Source organism: Sturnira hondurensis, unplaced genomic scaffold (genome assembly GCF_014824575.4).
Source record: "Sturnira hondurensis isolate 20B ecotype Veracruz unplaced genomic scaffold, ASM1482457v3 Scaffold0016663, whole genome shotgun sequence".
Lineage (NCBI taxonomy): Eukaryota > Metazoa > Chordata > Mammalia > Chiroptera > Phyllostomidae > Sturnira > Sturnira hondurensis.
This window is the reverse complement of record NW_028089294.1, coordinates 7,164,318-7,186,415: the sequence shown is the minus strand read 5'-3', so window position 1 is coordinate 7,186,415 and position 22,098 is coordinate 7,164,318. Positions and strand designations below refer to the sequence as shown.

Here is a 22,098-nt window from a genome sequence, read left to right as displayed (position 1 = left end):
CTGTACAGGTAGGAAAAGGTGGCCCATGGTTTCACAGCGAAGCCTCTTGGGTCTAGTGCTCACTACACTTCAGGCAGGAGAAGCGACACCTACACAATTTTCATTTGAAGGAACTTACAAGCAATCTTAGAAAGTGGTTGTCAAGGCCCATTTTTGCATTAAAACTAAGTATGCCTACCCAGCATTCTGCCCTTCCCACGGGGGAGGGTATGGGATTGCCCCTGACTTAGGAAAGGGCTTGATATCGATGATGGCAAGCTCAAGTCTTCACAAAGCCTCTGTAAAAGTCTTGGTGCAGACACTTCCCTGAGGGCTTTCTGACAACTCCGCAGGTGTGTGTTTCTGCACGAGGCTAAGTCTCTGCGTGACGCTGAGTGCGCGGGGCTTCAAAGTCTGTGCCCACCTCCCTTCCCCCACCATTGGAGAAAGACTAAACTGGTCCCCTGCACACGCTCGGGAGCGGGAGCGGGTGGCCGGAGGTGTCTCCTGGCAACCAGACACCAGTCTTGGCTTAAGGACTGAGGAGGTCGAAATGGGCTACCCAGTCATCCCCATCACTGCCACTGCAGTAAGAGAAGGCTCTGGGGCTTGGCGGTTAGGTGGTCCTGGCCTGGGTACCGAAGCCCACCCCTGGTGCTCCCAACTACCGTTTCCCTTCGTCCTGCTCTTCAGCGCCAAATCCCACGTCTCTAATCTGGGGCCTGTGCACCCCTCCTGTTCTCTCTCATCTGTTCTCATCACCTTTCGGTCCCTTCTTCTGATCTTTATTAGCGCTCCATTTCGTTTTATTTCCTCCGCCCTTCTTCCTTATCCTGATTTGCCCCACCCCCTCGTTTTCTGTGTTTATCCCCTCCCTACTGCTAAAGCCTGGGACAACTGCTTTAATAGGGTGATTAGATTTCTTTCGTTTTCCCCTGTTCAGAGAAATTTTTTTCTTTTGTCTATGGGTATGGCTTTTGAGTTTAGTGTGTATAAAGTATTTTAAACTACCTTCGTTTAGTTTTTAATGATTGAGGGATGTTTAGTTTATCTTTCGTAAAGTGATTCACCCCTAAAGCTAATTTGAAAGGGTGGATGGGTGGAGTTCAGATCACCTGCCTTGGGCAAAACAAAACAGCAGCTGCCAGTTACCTTCCTTTGGATATATCATGTTTACTTCTCCCTTGTCCTTCCCAACTCATTTTCCTGGCCCAGGTAAAGGTGGGAGACCTGTCTTGACATGCCTGGGAAAGTTCGATTTCTGTAACTAGGAATGTACAACAGAGAACATTCAGTATAAATCTAATAAAGGGGATATCTAGGAAGAAATTGAAATTAGTGTGTATGAAACAATGTTTTTCAGAGAAATGCTCGTAGTTCATAGTAAAAATAAAGCTCTGGGGTACTTACAAATAGAGTGGATATAAGTTGCTAGACAAGAACAATGAATTATATCAGCTTTGCTGATTCAATTCTTTGTTATTTTTAATGCATTGATCCTTGAGATAACCCATGTTTCATACTACTAATAAAAGCATTATAAATGAAAGTAGAAGTCAAAAATTTAATGATTTTACCTCGTAGGAGTAGCACAAAAGGAAAACAAAAAACCCTGAACAACTGTGTTAACAGTGAGACTGAATCAGATGTGGAAAAATAATAAAAGGGTATAGAGTAGTTATTACAGAAGACAAAAGCATCCTTGGAGACTGAAGAATACCAAAATAATCTGCTCAGCTTGGCAGATGAGATGTTAAATATAAAAGTTCCCATTTATTATTGGGCTCTGGTTGTGGGCACAAGTGTTTACATGTACAATGCCTTATTCTTCTGCCGACCCTATGCCTTATTTTATGCTCCAAAGAGGAAGCAGAGGCTCCTAAAGGGTAAGTAATTTGCCTAGTGCTCTTAGGTAGTAAGTGGCAGAGCTGGAGTTCAAAGCCAAGTCTGTCTGGTTCCGCTATCATTCTGACTCTTCTGTGTCATAGCTAGCTGGATAAACTGAGAGAACTGGCTATACCATATTTATATGATACATATTTGATAATGTATATAGATCTAGGAAATGGCAATTGGCCAACGTTTGCCTCATCTCCAGGAATTTTTAGCCCAATACTATGTTAATCTGATGACTACCGCACTTTGACCTTAAGTTCCCAGCACAATCACCTGAGCCATAAATCTTTTTTTTTAGGGTAAACAATCCAAGCAGTTTTTACTCATTAATATTCATAAATGCACACAGTGCTTCATTAGAGATTCCCATTTTCCTCTTGGGTTTGAATGTGGGGAGTCTTTTGCTGTCCAGGTGCAGGACAGAGATCACCTACAGAGACCGCTGCTGCCTACATTTACCTGCTAGAAGTAAAAATCAGATAAGTGAAAGTGATTGTCATATATTTTCTCTCCTCCCTTTGAACGTACACAAGTAGCAAGAGTGACAGACCTGAAATCACAATCACCAAACCAGCCCAAGAGAGTTGCTCACTGTCAGTGGTGAACGCGGCACCAAGGGCTTTGTCTGCGGGTTGGGGTGTTATCAGAGAGAAGGTGGGGGCTCCTTTCCCTCGTTATTCTCTTTTACCTTGAGGTTTTCTAAAGCACCTGGAACATCTAAGAGCGTAATATCCACACAGTCCCTGGCACCAGAATCTGCGCTGTCCCCCATTCCTTCTCATCGGAGGACCAGCTCTCCTTGCCTACTAACGTGGACAGAAGAACTGAGCCAGAAATCTTAACAGCAATTATGATAATGCAATTTTGGATAGACACAGCTCGTCTCTTCCCAAGAACACCCGATTTTGTCACATCTAATTACCCTTATGGCATCTCTGTCAGATGGGAATGTTTATTGTCCTAATTCCCCCAAAGGGAATTTAGGTATTTAAAAAGCACCTAAAATGATAAAAGTAGCCATTGAAAGAAATATTACAGGCAAAATTGACATAAGGTAGCTTTTATTTTAATTCAGGCTGACCAATTTGGTGCAGGTATTAATTAATTCAAGCAAGTTGTTTAAAAATTATACTTCTAGGGAATTGCCTCTCAAATGAATAAGCATATTTTATGTTTGTTAATAGAAACCAACCCAGAAGACATCATCTTTTGAAAGAGAAAGATGGTGGAGATCCACATTAACAGTATGTACATTTTCATTCTTTTCTATTTATATTATTCCATTAATATTTTAATCAGCCTTGCGTTCAAGTCACTAATACTTCATTTGTAATAAAATAGTGGGCCCTACTTTATACTTGTAATTTTAATTTTAGCAAGTGAATGAGAAACTAAATTCTTAATTTAAAAGCTTGGAAAAGTAAAACAATGCTAGAAATCTCGTTGCATTACAGAATGTCTGGATAATACCAACCCAGTTGATGAGCTTGGCAATATTACATGAGAAAGAAAAAAGCATTCATTACGGAGAGGTTTCTGGGTTTCGGTTTTTATCTTAGGTGGCAGAGAGCCTGTGATAACTTTCATTCATTAACATGGTCCGCATATGAAAGTGAGGGGGTAGTATATGAAAATAAAATGACCAAAAGATCCCCTTCTCAAGAGGCCTTTTTCTATATTGTAGAAATATTTCCGATCCACACCCTGCAATAACAGAAGGGCCCCGTGGGCCAAAGCCTTCTTGGAGCTGAACTCTGGTTAAAAGGGCACCTGAGCTGAGTACTCAGTGGAAAGAGGGCCACGAGAGCAGCAGTGACTAAATCTTCAGGTTTGGCCATTTAGCTGCATTGTGGTTTGGGATTTGAAAATACCAAATCCCTTACTGGACCAATTAGACAATATGCTTTGCCAATTCATCCTCCACTTCGTGTTATTATCCTCTAGCTTCCCACGTGAGGGCAAGACAGGAACATGTAGCATCTACTAAGCAGAGGCAGGATAACTTTTATTTAGTCAAGAAACATCCTGAGTGGTCTCACTAGAGGCCTGGAACTTATTTTCGAATTGAATCTCAAGTTTGAGTATCCATGAAGCTATTTTTTGAGAAGTTAAAACTTCAATGATGGCCATAATCCGTTTGCTATAATAACTCAGTAGTTGTCTCAGAATGGAAATAATCATGATTCTCTTGAAATATAATTCTGTCCAGAGCATTTACTGTAGTTCGGTAAAATTTTATTAAACGTTAAGACAAAGAGAAATGCCACTTAGGAGTGACCGTTCCAAGAATGCTGCTTTTGGAGATGTTGCCTGTTTACACACTGCCCTGAAAAGTGATGTTAATTTTCCACAGACCACTCCTATCCCTGGCACTTACCACTTGAAAACTTTTCTTGAAGAATCCCTATTAAATCCAGTGGCCACAACCTATAATTTTAAAAATGAAGGAAGAAAAAAACCACCTCTTGTGCACAGAAACAATCCAATACTGAATGACCTTCCTCTGTACATGCCTCCTAACTTCTTGGACCTGTTGAAGAAGCAAGTGGCCACTTACTCGTTCAAAGACAAACCGCGGTCAGGCCCCAGCACTCTGGGTTTGTACGATCAGGTAAAGTGCTACTAACAATGGGCTCGGGTGGGAAGGCTCTCAAGAGCCCTGGAGAAACTATTCTGTGTAACTCAGAGTAGATCTTTCCCAGGAGAAATTAACGGCCTTTAGGATGCCTTGTTTGCCACAGAAAGTCACACAAGGCCTGCCTAATTTGCAAATACAGGGTCTGACGCAGATAATGCCCCCTTTTAATTACAAAACCGTAAGCATGTAATCCTGTAACAGAATAATATCACACTCAAGCACACCATATAACATTTTAGGGTGAAATGTTCCGATTAAAACTATAAATTATTACACCCATACCCTACTAACCACACTCAAGCAGGCGTTACTCCTTCCGGACCCTGTATGTCCAGCGAGATTTTTCCCTGTGAAGCCTCCTCTCATACAGGAAAGGACCTGGGGGAACGTCCCCTCTGGAGGGAACTTCCACAGGACTCCCCCAATGGGGGAGCCTCTAGGATCTTATCTGTGTCTGGGCCATGCTTCTTGTCTCTTTAAGCGGTTTACACAGTGTACTCTCTTCTTTTAAAGAGAAAACTGTGCTTTTCAGTGAGTAGGTAGCCTTATTAGAGCATGAATATACCTATACACCATAGGAAAGCTTTTTCCAAAGTTTCTTGTAGGAGTGAGCACCATGGTACCAGGAAGGTAAGATTCCACTCTCAGCTCCACCAGTTCATTCATGACGTTGACAGTACGGAGCACTGCTATGCCTATGGCGCTGTGCTAGGCTCTGTGGAGGGAAGATGATCCTGAACCAGAAATACTCGAGTAATAATACAAGCGCAAATGTAGTCAATGCTGAGATAAATAGTGTAGCAGGAAATGCCAAAAGAGTTCAGTGTAGGCTGGATTGAAAGGTTGGAGGGTTCCCTGGGTGGAATAGGACTCAAGCTGGACCTCGAATAATACGTGACATTTATGGGGCTCTTAATAGATGACTGTGAGCTTCTATACATAGTCTCTCAGCAGTTCTTCCCAAGCATTCTGAAATGGGCAGAGCAGATGTTATCTCCATTTTACATGAAAGTAAACTGAGGTGAATAGAGACTAAGTAACTTGTTCAGAGGTACGTAGTGAATTAGTAGTGGAGGTAGTACTTTTAACTGAGGGCTTCTGAACCCAAATTCATTGCTCTTTCCAACCTACCCTGTGGCTCTGGCCATACACAAGGGGCGGGGTTTGGATGGGTGGCGTCCAAGAGCTGTGTGTCAACAGAGCGGCATAGCACTGTCAAGTCCCTGTTCAAGGGACAGAGTTGCGACTTGGACTTTGTTACTCATGAGTTTGGGCCTTAACATCCCCTGCTTATAAGGAAACTAGTAATAATATCGGTCTTCACGACCTATGAAAATATCATTGCGATAATCTGAGAAGAAATGCTTTGCAGTTGGAAGGCAATTAGATACGAAAGAGTGTGGTTATTACGGTGGACAGGAATTTTTCTGTGGGTTGAGTGCACGCTGTATCCCATGTGCCAACCCATCTTACTGCTTTGCAGATTACTGCTTTGCAAATTACGGCTTTGCAACAGGACGGAATGATAAAAGTTCAATGGGGAAAGCTTATCCTCTTCACTTCAGTGGATGAATACAAGCACTAAATCAGGCTTAAACTTTTATGGCTTGGTATCGGGACACCACGCTTCATGTGAAATCGTCTTGGCCACATCCAATGCCAAATCATTCTTCCTCATTCCCCACCATCATTTACTTCCCTTCGGCTTCATTTTGTCTTGTTTTAGGGGTTTCTGAGGGTAGGCCAAGGCTCATTGTTGAAAGAAGAAAACACAGAAGGTTGGTATTAGGCAAAATCTAAAGGTTTAAAAGACCAAAAGAATTTGGCTTACCCAGGTTTTGCCCATGGATAAAGCCCGAAAACATATTTTTCGTTTCTTTTCTTTCTCCTCTCTCTCTCTCTCCACCTCCCACAAAGGATTGAGCTTCAGCAACTGGGAGAATTCAATGTTTTCCTAACTTTCTGTTTCAAAGAAAAATGTTCACAAGAGGAAAGACATCTAGATGTAACATTGTTTACTCACCAGGAAAACTCGTAACTCTTTTTTTTTTTTAAATGACAGAACTCAGTAAAGTAATAATTTGACTTTGAGGAAGATATAGTATACATTACTATTATTTGTTAAGTCAGAATAAGCCCTGCCCTAGTGGCTCAGTTGGTTGGAGTGTCGTCCCATATAACAAAAGGTTGTGGGTTCAATTCCTGGTCAGGGCACATACCTAGGTTGCGGGTTCAGTCCCTCGTTGGGGCACGTATGGGAGGTAACCAATTCTCTCTCACATCAACGTTTCTCTTTCTCTCCACCTTCTTCTCTCTGTAAAACCAATAAACATATGCTTGGGTGAAGATTGGGAAAAAAGAGAATGATATTCTCTCAAGCTTCATGATTTTTAGGAGAATATTCACTTTATACCTCACTAGGGTTGTTTATTATTTGTAAGAAAGTTTTTACTATTGTAACACCCTGATTCTGAAGCTTGTAACTCAACTAGAGAATCTGTATCAAAGAATCATCTGTATGTATATTTGAATGTGTGTGTGTCGGGGGAGGTAAAGAGGCCCAAATGTGCGGTGACAGAGGGTGATTTGACTTTGGGTGGTAGGCACACAGTGCAATATACAGATGATATAGGATAGAATTGTATTCTTGAAACCTGTATAATCTTACTAACCAATGTCACTCCAATACCTTTAATTAAAAAAAAAACAGTATTTGAGATGGCCCTACAATTTTTACAACAGCTTTATCTTATCAGAGAAATAATACACTTTTTTGTAGGATATATAAGTACGCACAAAAGTGGGCCCAGCTTTCTCCACGTATACAACAAGGTCTGTCCAGGAAAAATTCCAGCCTCATACTATGAGAAAGGCATTTATTAAAGAAGATACAAGATATAAGAAACACTGTATATTGGACAATGACACCTCAGTCCTCTTTGAAGTAGGCACCGTGGGACCTCATACAGTGTCTCTTCTACTGTTCAAAATACTCTGCAAAATTCTTTGTTAGAATTGCCATCTGCTGCCTTGTGTTTTCCTGAATCACACTGATGGTCTGAACTCTTGTTCCTTTCAAAGGTGATTTTGGTTCTGGGAAAATCCAGAAGTTGCAAGGCACCTAATCTGTGCTATAGGGGCGCTGAATCACCAGGGTGATTTGAGATTTTGCCAAAAAACTCTGCACAAGATGTGATGCATGAATGGGTGGGTATGTCGTCGTGATGGAGCTGCCAATCACCAGTTGCCCATAGGTGTGGCTGTTTTTGTTGTATTGCATCTCTTAACTGTTGAAGAACATATAGGTAGTAACTCCTTATTAATTGTTTGGCTTGGAGGAGCATGCTTGTGATGGACAGCACCTTCCCAATCAAAAAACACAGTTAACCTGGTCTTGATCTTGCTGTGAATTGCTGTTACACCTTCTTCGGGCGTGGAGAACCAGGCAACTTCCACTGGAACTACTAGGCCTTTATTTCCAGATCATAGCCACAGACCCACGATTCGTCTCCAGTTATGATCTTCTTGAGGAAATCTGGTTCATTGGTAGTGGTTTGAATCAAGTCATTAGCAGCTGCAGCAAGATGTTCCTTCTGCTCTGGTAGCAGAAGCCATAGATTGAATTTTACCATGACACACTTCATGCCAAGATCCTGCGTCAAAATCTCAGACTCGGTAGTGTTTGGAATCCCCAGATCAGCATCTAGTTCTCACACTGTCAGTCACTGATCTTTGTTGATTGCTGCCCATACGCATTCAACAGTCTCAGGTGTTTTGCTTGTTGCAGGCCTTCCAGAATGTGGGTCGCTTTCAACAGATTCTTTACTATCTTTGAAGCATTTGTGCCACACTTTTATTTGCACTGCACTCATTGCGTTGCCCTGGAAAGCTTCCTGAATCATCCAAATAGTTTCTGCAGAGGAATGTTCAAGCTTAATTCAAAATTTGATGCAAATTTGTTGCCCTACTCGCTCAGTCATTTTGAATGCGATGGCCACACAGTGCACATGCTCACTCACTCAAAGGGGTCCACCGCCCCCACTGACTGGTACAGCAGGGTCATCATTGTTCATGTTTGCACTTTCCAGTCCACTCTCCTTGGCTGCTGGGTATTACATGGATGCCATGCAAACTGTTCTCACTATAGTAACAACAGCTGGACTTTTTCCAGACAGATCTCGTACATGGTTTTGTAACATGTTTTTCCCCATTGTTGCAATCATCCACCAACCCTAGGTCTCACCCTCCTTATTTATGGATGATTTTAGCTCCCTTTGCTACCTGTCAGTCTGTCCATTACTCCTGTCATAATTGCCGTACACCTGTGGGTTATCTTCTAACAATCTCGCTTCTCAGTTTCTTGAATTCTCCTCTACTTCAGCAACTCACTTCTTAGATTTTTTTCCAGACTTATCATTTCAACCCTGCGTGGTCACAACTGCATGTACCCACTCTGATCATTCCTGGTGTTCAGCCTCATTCACTGTAGTACCCCGGATATACAAATTTTTCTGTTCCCCCCAATTTATAATCCATTGATCCCACTACCTTTACACAGTCTCTCAACTTCCTGGTGTTTTTCTTCCTTGAAAAGCTTAAATCCCGTAGTTAGTCATCAGAGTTACTCCCTGCATACCCCCTCAATTCCCTTACCCCTGATGGTATGTATATCTGTCTTATTTGGCAAAGACACAAACCTGGTTAAATCTAACTCTTTGAGAACTTTGTGCCTTCATCTAGGTCGCTGAATGACTGGCCTCATTTCATAGTCTTCACCTCACATGGCCACTGAATGGACTTCTCTAGTCTGTTTATTCTCCCACTTGCTGGCTGGCTTTATCTCACATCTCTTTCCAAATCCCTGACACCTCCTCCTCAGTCCTCATTGTTTCTTTTTCTTTTTAAAAAGGGTTTATTTATTCATTTTTTAGACAGAGGGGAAAGGAGGGAGAAAGAGAAGGAGAGCAACATCAGTGTGTGGTTGCCTCTCATGCTGCCCCCATTGGGGAACCTGGCCCACAACCCAGGCATGTGGCCTGACTGGGAATGTAACCTGTGACCCTTTGGTTCGCAGGCCAGCACTCAGTCCACTGAGACACACCATCCAGGGCTTATTTTTTCTCCTCAGCCTTTTTGCCTGTTCAGCCCCTTCTCCCTGACCTCTCATGAGAGTGCTCCTGACACCCAGACATTTTCCCATCTACACTCACTCCCCTGGTGATCTCATTCAGTCTCAGCTTTGAAGACCATCTTTTTGTGATTTCCAAATTACACCTCCTGCCCAGACTTCTCTCTTGAATTCCAGACTTGTATACCCAACTGCTTTTTGAATTCTCCACTTATATGTCTGATTCAGGATTTCTCAGCATTTGCCCTACTGACATTTTGGACAGGATAATTCTTTGTTGTGGGGGACTGTTCTGTGCTTTGTAGCATGTTTAGCAGCATTCCTGGATAATTAGATGCCATTAGCTATCCCCCCCCTCCCCCGCCCCCAGTTGTAACAACAACACTGTCTCCAGGCATTGCCAAGTGTTCCCTGGAGGGCAACCCCCCACCTGCCTCCTGACTGAGAACCTGCTGGGTTTAAATCTTTGTGCTATCTCTGAGTGGCTGCTCTCAGGGTCAGCGGTCCTACTGTGAACGGGCTTCATTCCAGACCTCATGTTTTACTGCTCCCTCTCACTCTCCTGCCCTACTGGCCTGCTGGAAGCTCCCTGAATTGCCACCCCTACTCCCACCTCAAGGTCTTCCCACTGGATCTTGCCAGTTCATTGGTCTTTGATAGTGGTATTTAGAGCTGTGATGATGATGACATCTCTAAAGACACACTCATTTGGAAGTGCTCCATGGTAAAATAACAACTGAAGGGATTTTCAACAGTATGGTTTTTCATTCAGCAAGGTAACAACAGAGAGAAACCAGGTGCCCGAGACTAGTCTGGCAAGTAATATGTAGGGAACTCAAGACTTAAATGTTGGGATAATGAAGAGCAAAACATAGATATGATGGAGCATTTCATTGTACCAAGAACACCATTTAAATGGAAAAGGGACCCTAAAAATTGGCTCATTTAGCAGATACTTTTGAGGGTGAATTCCCAAAGAGCAAGTGCAAGATAAAGCACTAATGCCACATACAAAGATGTGAAGAAAGTGGCAAATGAAAATGGATTTTGATGCCCTGGCTAGTGTGGCTCAGTGGATTGGCCACCCCTCTGTGATCCAAAGGGTCGTTGGTTCGATTCCCAATCAGGGCACATGCCTAGATTTCGGGCCAGGTCCCCAGTTAGGGGAACACTCGAGGCAACTACATATTGATGTTTCTCTCCCTTTCTTTCTCTTTTCCTTCCCTTTTCTCTAAAACTAACTACATAAAATATTTTTAAAAAGAAAAAAATGGATTTTGAAAGATGGATACCTTTCTTTTTTGAAAGAACATATCTCAGGGATTGGGACCCACTTGTAATTCTTAGTTCATTTGGGACTGATGGAAACTACCAGGTACTGGCAAAGTTAAGAGCAGTATCACCAGGCATGCTTCATTTTGAGCAAGTCCTATGTTGTCTAGTTCTCATTCCATAAAAAAGTTTTAGCAGTGACTCGGTGACATTTCCATACAACACCAAAGACTTTGCTTCCCAGAAAGGAGGTGCACTTGAAAGTTCTATCAATAGTGCCTAAAGGTGTTGTACCTGCTGGCCCTTTGGCTGCATCCCCCTAACGGTCATTCTGACAGGGCTTCTGACGCAGTGAAAATGCTCCCCTCTCTCCTACCTACTCGTGGATCTGGGTTCTCAAAATGTCGTCATGCAAAGAGCCTAAAAAGTAGGGTTAGGTTTTTTTCACTTAGTCCTGTTCTCTGACATTAATGGTGTTGGTACAACAGAACCGAACTAAGTATCCACACCAATACCATCCTTCCATGTTGTAAGGCTCTAAGTTATTGCAAGATTTCTTTTTTTTTAAAAAAGACTTTATTTATTTTTAGACAGAGGGGAAAGGAAGGAGGAAGAGAGGGAGAGAAACATCAATGTGTGGTTGCCTCTCCGAGCACCCCCTACCAGGGACCTGGCCCACAACTCAGGTATGTGCCCTGACTGGGAATTGAACCAGCAACCCTTTGGTTTGTAAGCTGGTGCTCAGGCCACTGAGCCACACCAGCCAGGGCAGCTATTGCAGGATTTCTGAGTGCCTCATCAACATGGATTGAAACAATAACTAGAATCAGGTATTTTTATGGGCACATTGTCTAGATTTCTGAGCCCTATTACAAATGAAGAACTGAGACACACATTTTGGAATTAGGAAAATGCATGTGTATATATAAAATCTCCAAGGACAATAGAGCCACGCAGATATTTTGCAAAAAGTTCAGCAATGTTCAGAGAAATAGTCTCTTGCATAAGGCAGCTGACTAGTCACGACTTTATGGAAAAAAAGTCAACCTTCTCTCAGTTATATTAAATAGCAAGGAATGGCCAATGCCAAGTAAAGTAGGACAAATACAGAAGCTATGGGAACCAATGCTTCTCTCTAGACTAATGCAGTCTAAGAGTTTTTCCATAAGTACTTTTAAAATTAAAACTCTTTGTGGTTGCTGAGTATAGAGGGATAAACAGCTGCTTTAAGGGGTTTTTTTTTTCACTTCTCAGTTCTCTTCTTTCTCCTGTACACGAGAGTGAGCAAGCGTGCTGGAGCAAGCATATAAAGCATAACACACTATGTAAAGTAAATAGAGAGCCCTAGCTGGCATGGCTCAGTGGACTGAGTGCTGGCCTGCGAACCAGGAGGTCCCTGGTTGAATTCCCCATCAGCGTACATGCCTGGGTTGCAGGCCAGATTCCCAGCTGGGGGCATGTGAGAGGCACCTAATCAATGTATCTCTCCCTCCCCGCTCTCAAAATAAATGAATAAACTCTTTAAGAAAAATAAACTAAATAGAAAGCAAACACCCATGTAACCATCATCAAAAGCAAGAAATAGTATGTTGCAGCCCCAAAAGCCCCCTGCTTAAAACACACTTTTGTGCTTCCACACGAGGATAAAAAACACCAGCTTTTTCTGGGTGTTCGTTATGTCAAGAGAACAAGTAACAAGGTACAGGTGCATCAGGACAATGTATGGAGTTTGTCATAAAATTTATATCTACGTTATTATCGCTGTATCTACAAAAGTCTGCGTCTGTGTTCAAAATTGTGTATCGATATGTGCATGAAAGCAGCAGGGTGAAATATGGTAGCTGAACTGGCATGTGGCATAAAATGCCAGGATATGGATGCCTCCTTTTTGGCAAAGGCAATATTGTATTTTTAAATCTGATTTTTAAAATAATGGAGAATAGAGAGTGATTGTTCACTTCAGGAAGGATTCTTCCTGGGACTTAGTAATTTAATTGCCTTCCTCCCAGCTCCTTCAGTAGAAGAATTTCTGGAGGTCCTGTCAGTCTTTCCTGGCTCTTCATTGGGCCTCCTCCTCCCCCTCCCTTCCTTTACATATCCCAGCCTCTGTGCCTACCAGATCCTTACACTCCTTCTTTCCTGTACCTCTGAGCTAGTATCCATAAACCTAGGGACAACGGAGCCATGCAAGTAGTTTGCAGCAAGTCTGACCACGGGCAGAGAGGCAGTCTCTCCTGCAGTGATTCTCCTTAGAATCCCTCCCTTGCTCCCCTCAAGGCAGTTCTGTCTTCCTTAAAACACCACTCAAATCTCATTGCCTTCACCACCTTTAGATCACCTAGCTGGATTTATATAAGTACTCCCCCCAGCTCTATGGAGGTATAATTGAGAAATAAAACTGTATATGTTTAAGGTATACAAGGTCATGATTTGGTCTATGTCTACATTGTGAAACGATAAACCACAATCAAGTTAATTAACACTTTCATCACCTCACATAGTTACCATTGCCTGTGTGGATGAGAACCGGTAAGATCTGTTCTCTTAGCAAATTTCAAGTACACAAATACGGTGTCATCAACTATTGCTCCCGTGCTATACATTGTAGTCCCGGAACTTATCCTATAACTGACATTTTTGCCCTTTGATCAGACCCTCCATCCCCACCCCAGCCCTTGACAACCACCATTCTCTTTGTTTCACGAGGACAAACTTTCTAGATTCCACAGAATCAAGTCATATAAAACAGCATTTGTCTTTGTCTGGCTTATTTCCCTTGGCACCATGCCCTCCAGCTTCAACCATGTTGTTGCAAAAGGCAGGATTTCCTTCCTTTTTATGGCTGGATTTTATATATATTTACTTATTTCCGTCGTTCACATATCCTATTCTCATTGTCCACTCATCCGTCAGTGAGCATGCAGGTGGTCTCCATAGCATGGCTGCTGTGTGTAATGCTGCAGTGAGCGTGGGAGTGTGGCGATCTCTTCCAGACCCTCGTTTTGCTCCTTGTTTTTGATATTTTGAGGGACCTATTTTTCAAATTGGCTGTATCATTTACACTCCCACCAACAGTGCACAAGGGTTCCCTTTTCTCCACATCCTCACCAACACTTGTTATCTCTTGTCTTTCTAATAACAGCTGTCCTGGCAGTTGTGAGGTGGCATCACACTGTGGTTTTGATTGCATTTCCTTGATGGTTAGTGGTGTTCGGCCCCTTGTCACGTACCTATTGGCCATTATATGTCTTCCATGGAAAAATGTCTGTTCAGGTCTTTTGTTCAGTTTAATTGGATTATTTTGGCTAATGCTGCAGCAAGCTAATAGTTTCCACTATTAAAATAGATAATAAATGATATAATGTTGTATGGTAATAAAATAGAGGACTATGAATGATAGCTAATAAGAAAAGTGAGTTTAGGACCTATAATAACCTATTATCTGTGTGCTTGTCCATTTGTGTAGTCCATTCAGCTGTCTCCAGGACAGTATGATGTACATCCTCCTCCAGTTCCCAGGTATGCTTCCAGGTAATAATATACTTATTAAGTTGCTTTTAATAATTTCATTTGTGCCTTTCTACATACATACTCAACAATCAATACTGATGGCTTTTAAATCTCATTCATGCCCATTATATACAGATTAGCATTTTAAAATATTTAATGAGAGATATCAAATAAATTAAGAAAGGTCCTCACATTAAAAATAAATTTGGGAAATTGCCCTGGCTGGTGTGGCTCAGTGGATTGAGTGCCAGTCTGTGAACAAAGGGGTTGCTGGTTTGATTCCTAGTCAGGGCACGTGCCTGGGTTGTGGGCCAGGTACCCAGTTGCAGGGTATGTGAAGGCAACTACATATTAATGTTTTTCTCCCTTTCTCCTTCCCTTTCCCTCTCTAAAAATAAATAAATTTTAAAAAATCTTTAAAAATAAATTAATTTAGTAAATTATATCTTTTTTTAATATAGGAGCTTTGTATTTCGTTCTACAGTTCAGAGATTTCCAACATCTTGCTTCACTCCTGTAAGTAACTCATGGTGAATTTGAGGTTTAAAATATGCAATGATGCCTTTTGCCATATCAAGATTAACACATTGCTCATTGAAGTAGATAAGCAATGAATGATTATGTAATTGATTTAAACCATTTAAAGTACGCCTGAAGCCATAATAAGGATATCAATGTAAATTAACCATTTCTGTTAGTTTACAGGAAAAAAGTAAAGGCTTCTTTACTTTTTTAGGTCTTGACTCATAGTAGCTCGGTGAGGTCATCCCCAGTCACCTGTTCCGAATTTCCTGTCCCTCCCTTCCTTTATTTGTTTTCTCCATAGAACTCATCACTGTCCGACACACTCATCACATCTACGTTTCTGTCTGTCCTGTTTCTGTCAGTCTCCCCCATTAAAAAGTAAGTTTCATGAAATTGGAGAGAATTGTCTGTTTTTGTCCTTTCTACCTCGCACCTGGAAAAATGGGTGACACACAGTGTTTGTTGAATTAACTAATTAATAAGATCATCAGAGACGTTCACTAGATCACTGTATTAGCAACATGGAAAAGTATCTCCAGGCTCTTTTCTTTCAAAAGTGTGAATGTGCTTTCCTGTTTCTGAAAATGTCCGAAGACATGTACATGTATAATGATAAAAATGAACCCTTTTAGGTGAGTGACCAGTAGAATGCTAAAAAATGAATAATTATGTAAACATTTAGAAAGAATGAGAAAAATGTGGAGTTATTTTGGGATAGTTTGATGGACAATAGTTATTTTTTAAATGTATTTTTAAAATTTTTATTTATCTTTAGAGGGGAAGGGAAGGAGAGAAGGAAAGAAATATCAATGGTTGCCTCTCGTGAGTCCCTGCTGGGAACTGGCCTGCAACCCAGGCATGTGCCCCGACTGGGAATCGAACTGTGATCGTGTGTTTCACAGGCCCGAGCTCAATCCACTGAGCTACACTAGCCAGGGCTGACAATAGTTATTTATTTGTAACTAGAAACTTGGGAGTAGGGGGAGGAGAGATACAGCAAACATCTGAAAGAGGAATTAAGATACTAAAACTGAGGGCAGAAGCAGACACCAGAATATATAAAATTTATATATTTGAGAAAGATCATATAACAATACATAGGGGAAGGAAGAGATAGTTTATGTTAGACAATTGTTAAATAACTTCAAAAAATTAAGTTAGGTTCTTTTTTATACCACATATTAAAATAAATTCCATATTGATTAAATAATTAAATACTTTTCAAACCACAAAACTAGGAAAACATATATTAGCATATATCTAATTTTAAGATAAGGCAGATTTTCTGGCAATAGCAATTGATGAATTACAAAGGAAAAGAAGTATTAGATTTGATTACATACACTAAAAATTTTTGTATCTATTAGAAAACAAACTATAAACAAGTTAATAGGAAAATGCAAATTAGGAAAAGTATTTTCAATATACATAGTAGATAAAGGGTTAATGGTTTTTTCTAAAGTTCTCTTAACCTACAGGAAAACCATCAGTGGAAAGTAAAACGGATAAAGGCCATGAATGGGTAATTAAGACATTCAGATTCCTACAAAGGTGAAACAGTTTTGATGTCACTAACATTCAAGTGAGAGAAACCAAAAGGCTGACTGAAAATTTCCTGTATTCGGGTGGTGTGGTGCACTAAATAATGGCTCCCAAAGGTGTCTACAACCGAATCGTCAGCATCTATGAATGTCACCTTATATGGCAGACACTTTGCAAGTGTGATTATGTTAAGGATCTTGAGATGGAGACATTATCTTGGATTATCTGGTGGGCCCTAAATGTAATCATGTGTCCTGAGGAAAGCTAGGCAGAGGGAGATTTGAGAAAGGAAGAGAAAGCAATGTGACCAGGAGGCAGAGATTGGAGTGATGTGGCCACCAGCCAAGGGACACAGCTGCCACCGGAAGCTGGTAGAGGCAGGGAATGGATTCTCCCCTGGTGTCTCCAGAGGGAACACAGCCCTGCCCACACCTTGATTTCTGCTCAAGGAAATTGATTTTGGACTTCTGGGTTCCACAGCTTTGAGAGAATAAATTCTGTTGTTTTAAGCTACCAAATATACTGTAAGCTGTTACAGCAGCCACAGGAAACCAGTAAAGTGGGGATTATTTCCTGTTGGGTTTCACAGGAGATGGATGGGATGAGGACCATAAATGTTTATATCTGAAGGCCTTTTCTCTTGGACCCATCATGTGCTTCAGAGCGACTCCTCAGCCTCCTGCCTGGGATATAAGCCAGTGGCCTATGTTTTGTGAACCGAATGGGGGACAAGGCTGGAGAGCTCACTGTTTCTAAGGCAGAAGTTCACTTAACTACTATGTTCAGTGAAGGCCCCTGTCCTCATTGCGCCTCGTGCTCCTGCGCCCAGATCTCTGGTGCAGTCTCCCCAGAAACTAGGCCCTCTGTTTCCTACAGGCATGTGGGATGGGTAAGCTACCTGGCCACTGAGGGTGAGGTGACTAGGGAGGGACTAGAGGAGAAAACGTTTGATGTTGCCTAACATTCCTGAGCTTCTCTTGGGTTCTGTGGAACAAATCAGCCTGCTTCCCCTTGGCACGATGTCTCCAGGTACTTGTTCTTCAGCTTTCTCCACCCTGCCATGCCAGGTTGCATTCCTCCAAACTGCTTCACGTCTTCCAAGAGCGTGTTATCTCCGTTGGCTGTTGTCTCTTCCTTGGCTCTCTGTGTGTATGTGTGGGTGCACAGGTGTGTATGTTGAGGGGGGAAGGAGATAGTTATAAATGCATTACACAGTTGGCATGGCAGCATGCAGTCGAGACACCAGTTTTCTTCCTACTGGGCGATATTGTATTTCCTTTGAAATACACGCTTTAAATGAATGCCATGCATGAGTAAGGATTTGTTTACTCTTAGTAAAGACAGATTCAATAGAAAATAATTTGCTGTTAGTTTAGGCTACGTATCTTGCAAGATAAGCAGCCTGGTGTGGGAAATAGCTCAAGGCAGTGGATTCTGACACATTTTGCCTTCATTTTCATGGCTTTTATGGAGAAGTTTTCGGAGATCCTTATTCCGCCATTTTCACTGATGTCACCTCATTCACTCCATTTTATAAATAAAAGTGATTCACTGATTTGGAACATCCTGTCCTTCAACAAAATGAAAAGAATACTAAAATATTCCAAGACAAAGAAATAGCCCAGGGAGGCGATTCATGTCTGTCCTAAACATGCATTCCCAGAGCAGACTTACGGGTTTGGTTTAGATCCAGCCATTTACAAACTGCAGAGGAAACTTCTTTGATCCCAGCAGCGGGAGATGGTGGCGTGCGGCGAGAGTGTGGCAAAGAAATGATGCTTCCGAGGACATTATCTCGAAGCATCTTGAGGTAAATGCATTAATCCTTAGGCTATTATAAGCCTTCATCTGAAAAACTCAATTGACTGATTTTATCATTCAGCTTAAATGATTCTAAACATTAAAATCACAGTCACAGAACTGTTAAGGACTCTTAGAACTGGAAGAAACTTTATAAATCTACTTCTACCGTTAGGGCCAGCTTTAATGATACCGCATTGAGAGTTTTCTGGTGCTAGGCACGTATGTCTAGGCATATATGTCTAGGCATAGGTCTCAATGGCAGACATATCCTGTTTCACTCAACCCTCACAGCAACTGGCTGGGGTAGTATTGATTATCCCCATTTGACAGCTCAGGAAACGGACGTTAGTTGTCTGAGGTCACACAGTTATTAAGAGGTATAGCTGGGACTTTGACCCAGTCTACAGTAACCTCAAAACCTGGGCTCTAGGCTGTGCTCCCTGGTAACTGAGCATGGTCAAGTGGCTTGCTTAATGCCTTGGGACAGTTAGTGCTGACCTGGGGTCAAGTCCACGTGGCAGACATCATGTTGTCTGTGGAGTCGCAACTCCCGGCTGATGCCTGAGGCTCATTCATGGGGCCAGATCAGCCTGCTTCGCCCTCTTTGCAATAGGAGGAGTTCACATGGAGGAGGCTTCTCTCTCCTGGAAGGTCCGCCTGCCAGCCTGCCTGTTCGGTCCCGATCATCTAAGATCCTTATGATGGGTAGATGGATGGATGGACGGAACTTAGGCTCCTGCTGAGAACCTTGTATACTGACTTCTCTTCACTTGCCCTATCTCTTCCCCTGGGACATCTTTAAGATGATAGAATTTCCAGTCTTTTCTCAGCAAAGCCTTATGGTAAAAAGCTGGACTCAGCTGAGTCTAGCTGACTTCAACAGAAGTTCTTCCATTCCCTCTACAAATCTTTTTTTGATGGTTCTGTGTGTGAGGCCTGTGAGTAGCCCTGTTAGACGTTCAGAGGCAAACGAGACAGTTTATCGGTGCTTCTCTCTGCCTTCCTGCAGGGCAGGGACACTCAAAAGTCAACAACCCAGCCAAGTACACATTCCAGCACCCAGAAACTTAACACGTATTAAACAAGAGTCTATGATTCATGATGAATGTATCTGGTGCAGGACCAAATGGCTTAGCATGCGCCACTGAAAACAAAGCACCCAATATTAGACACCGGTGACTCAAGTTTAATATTATCTGTTGATAGAAGTGCCCGTACCTTCTTCCTTCCAGTAGCCACCTCCCAAACTCTCTGACACAGTCACTTGTCAGGCTCCCTGCAAGTGCTGACTCCAGGTGGAGGAAGGAGACAGGACAGCGGTGAGGAAGAGCAGGAGGATATGGATGGGCTCTCAGTGTCTGGATCCGAGGGCTTTGCCACGAGGTATTTGAGGGCCCCGGAAGGGAGATTTGTGTTTAAACTGTACTTCCCCACTCACTGCAGCAAAGCCTCAGACCCCGCAGCAGGGATTTTGATGTGTGAGCCTAAGAGCGGACACAGGAGACACGTGCTCCTCTTGATGTCACTGTTGAAAAATCTTTTGGGGGGAGCTTTCCTTTTCACATGTCTTCTTTTAAATGCAAAAGCTCCTTGAAGGAGAAATATATTGATCCAAGCTATTACTAAGGTATTAGTGACTTATTAGATTCTCTTTCCTCCACCCTCATGCTCCCAGGAATATAGATGAGGTGATAAGAATTAGTGTACCTGGGATAAAGGAAAGGAACTGAAAGGGGGAAAATGTGAAAATGGGCCCCAATTTTTAGACATTTTATGATTAACTATTCATTCTGTGCACAAAACACATATACTATACTTGTAGACATTACCCTTGAGATAATTTCATAAAATCATCTACAAAATAAGGAAATAAAATTTACAGAGGTATCATTTTTGGGAATTTTCAGACTTTTTCTTGTAAAATAGATGTCTATTGATATGTACGAGAGGATCCCATTGTGACATAAATGTGAAGTAGAATAGTTTCAGAGAAAATCGATAAGTTAAATCGATGGAGTTCCTATTTATATGCAATAAACTGATACTATACAATTTGAATATTTCTGTTTTATGTGATTCTGGTCATAATAGCCATTTGGATTGAAAGTCTTTATTTTCTGTCCTAAGAGTGATATGTGATTCCTGCTCGGTATGGCAAATTGGCCATATACATTAATCTCCTCTCACTGTCAAATCTCAATAAAATGGTAGTAAAAGGATAAGTAAATTCACGTGGGTAAAGAGAAACATTGGCAAACAAGAGATTTCAAGTATTTTGGGGTGACAGAGAGTAGAGACGGCCAGAAGCTACGAACCAGCCAGGAAGGGTGCAGAAGGGGTAGAAGCCTGCTTGTCCCTTAGAATGACAGGGAGGATTGGGGCTTTTTAGATTAAAGAGGGAAATTTTGTTGATTTTAGTGTATTTTTGACATGTTTAAAAAATATTTTATTTCCTTTTAGAGAGAGGGGGAGGGAGGGAGAAAGAGAGGGTGAGAAATGTTTATATGAAAAAGAAACACCAATCAGTTGAATCAGTTGCCCTGACCAGGAATCGAACTGGTGACCTTTGGCTTTGCAGGTTGATACCCAACCAGCTGATCCATACCCATCAGGTCTATTTTTGACAGTATTTTACGATAGTGCAGTGGTATTCTTCACTTCAGGTTTGACATTCTAATGACATCACAGAAGACAAATTTTAGAAAAACGATTTGAAGCTTCCTCAGTCTTCCCCAGGTCACCTCCTTTGGGACTTCAAGTCGTTTTCTGAGGTGCCAATAGTGTCCCCACCCTCATCCATCTTCGCTTTTCTATCGTTAACTAATCTGACTTTGTTGGATTCTCATTGGCCAAAGACTTGTCCCATCATTTGGGCACTTCTCCATCACTTTTGTCACCTTCATGAAATACTGCCTATTTTGGTCAAATTTGCATTTTCACTTGAAGTGGATTGCATTTTATTTTCAATTTATTATTATCATTTAAAGTGAAGGAGAGAAATGGACTCACAAAGACACCATTCTGTGTGCGATGGTGGGCCCCAGTGTTAAGCAGAGGTATTTGATGGGATAGACTTTTATAAGTGGTCAGCTCAGTGGAGAATTCTTTTGTGTTATGACATCTTTTGTCCACATTTACTACTTTGGTATGCAAGGATATGTACTGAATACTGAGGTCAAAAGAGTAGTACTATCACAAGACAATGCATAGTCTCTTCTAAGTTTGGGGACCATTTTTTACGGGTTCTTACAAATGAGATGTATGGGGATAGAGGTTATGCTTCCAAAACTCTTTAAAAATTATTGTATGAACTTACATCTCTACTAGCAGTCAAAACAGTGTCCATTTTATGAAATCCGTATAAATTTTCTTTATTGTTATTTTTTAAAATATTTATTTGATAGTAAAAGAACGGCTTCTTATTATTTTAATGAAATCTGGGATCCGAGGGTACACATTCTGATTATTCATTACTGGTGTTTCTTCCCGTACACTTCCTGGTCAGTCTTTACCCAGGCATCTACGGGTTCGAGTTTTAACATTCTTTTTTGTTGATCTTTTTTGGATAAGCTCTGTTGTGAAGAAATATTAACACATATTTGCTGAAGTGTTTCAGGGATTTTGCTTTTTTATTTTTGTGTTCTTATATATACAGAAGTTTAAAAAGTAAAATGTTTCTGTCATCAAATTCAAGAGTTTGTCATCACTTTCTGAAGTATAAGTACATGAAGAAAGAGGCTCTTATTCGTCAACACCCAGGCCCTCGTACAATGCTCAAAAAATGTGTCGAACAAAATCTGTATAT

At 41.6% G+C, this 22,098-nt stretch overlaps 1 protein-coding gene across 1 annotated transcript in view; it reads left to right on the top strand.

Annotated features, from left to right (window-relative positions):
- Positions 1 to 480: 480 nt before the first annotated feature.
- STPG4 (sperm-tail PG-rich repeat containing 4) overlaps positions 481 to 22,098 on the top strand; it is a 36,282-nt gene continuing 14,664 nt past the window's right edge. Inside the window, exons 1-5 of the mRNA XM_037066898.1 lie at positions 481 to 568; positions 3,060 to 3,119; positions 4,229 to 4,486; positions 14,380 to 14,444; positions 14,885 to 14,939. Coding sequence (XP_036922793.1) covers positions 533 to 568; positions 3,060 to 3,119; positions 4,229 to 4,486; positions 14,380 to 14,444; positions 14,885 to 14,939 — 474 coding nt within the window. The 5' untranslated portion in view covers positions 481 to 532. The remainder of the gene's footprint in view (positions 569 to 3,059; positions 3,120 to 4,228; positions 4,487 to 14,379; positions 14,445 to 14,884; positions 14,940 to 22,098) is intronic.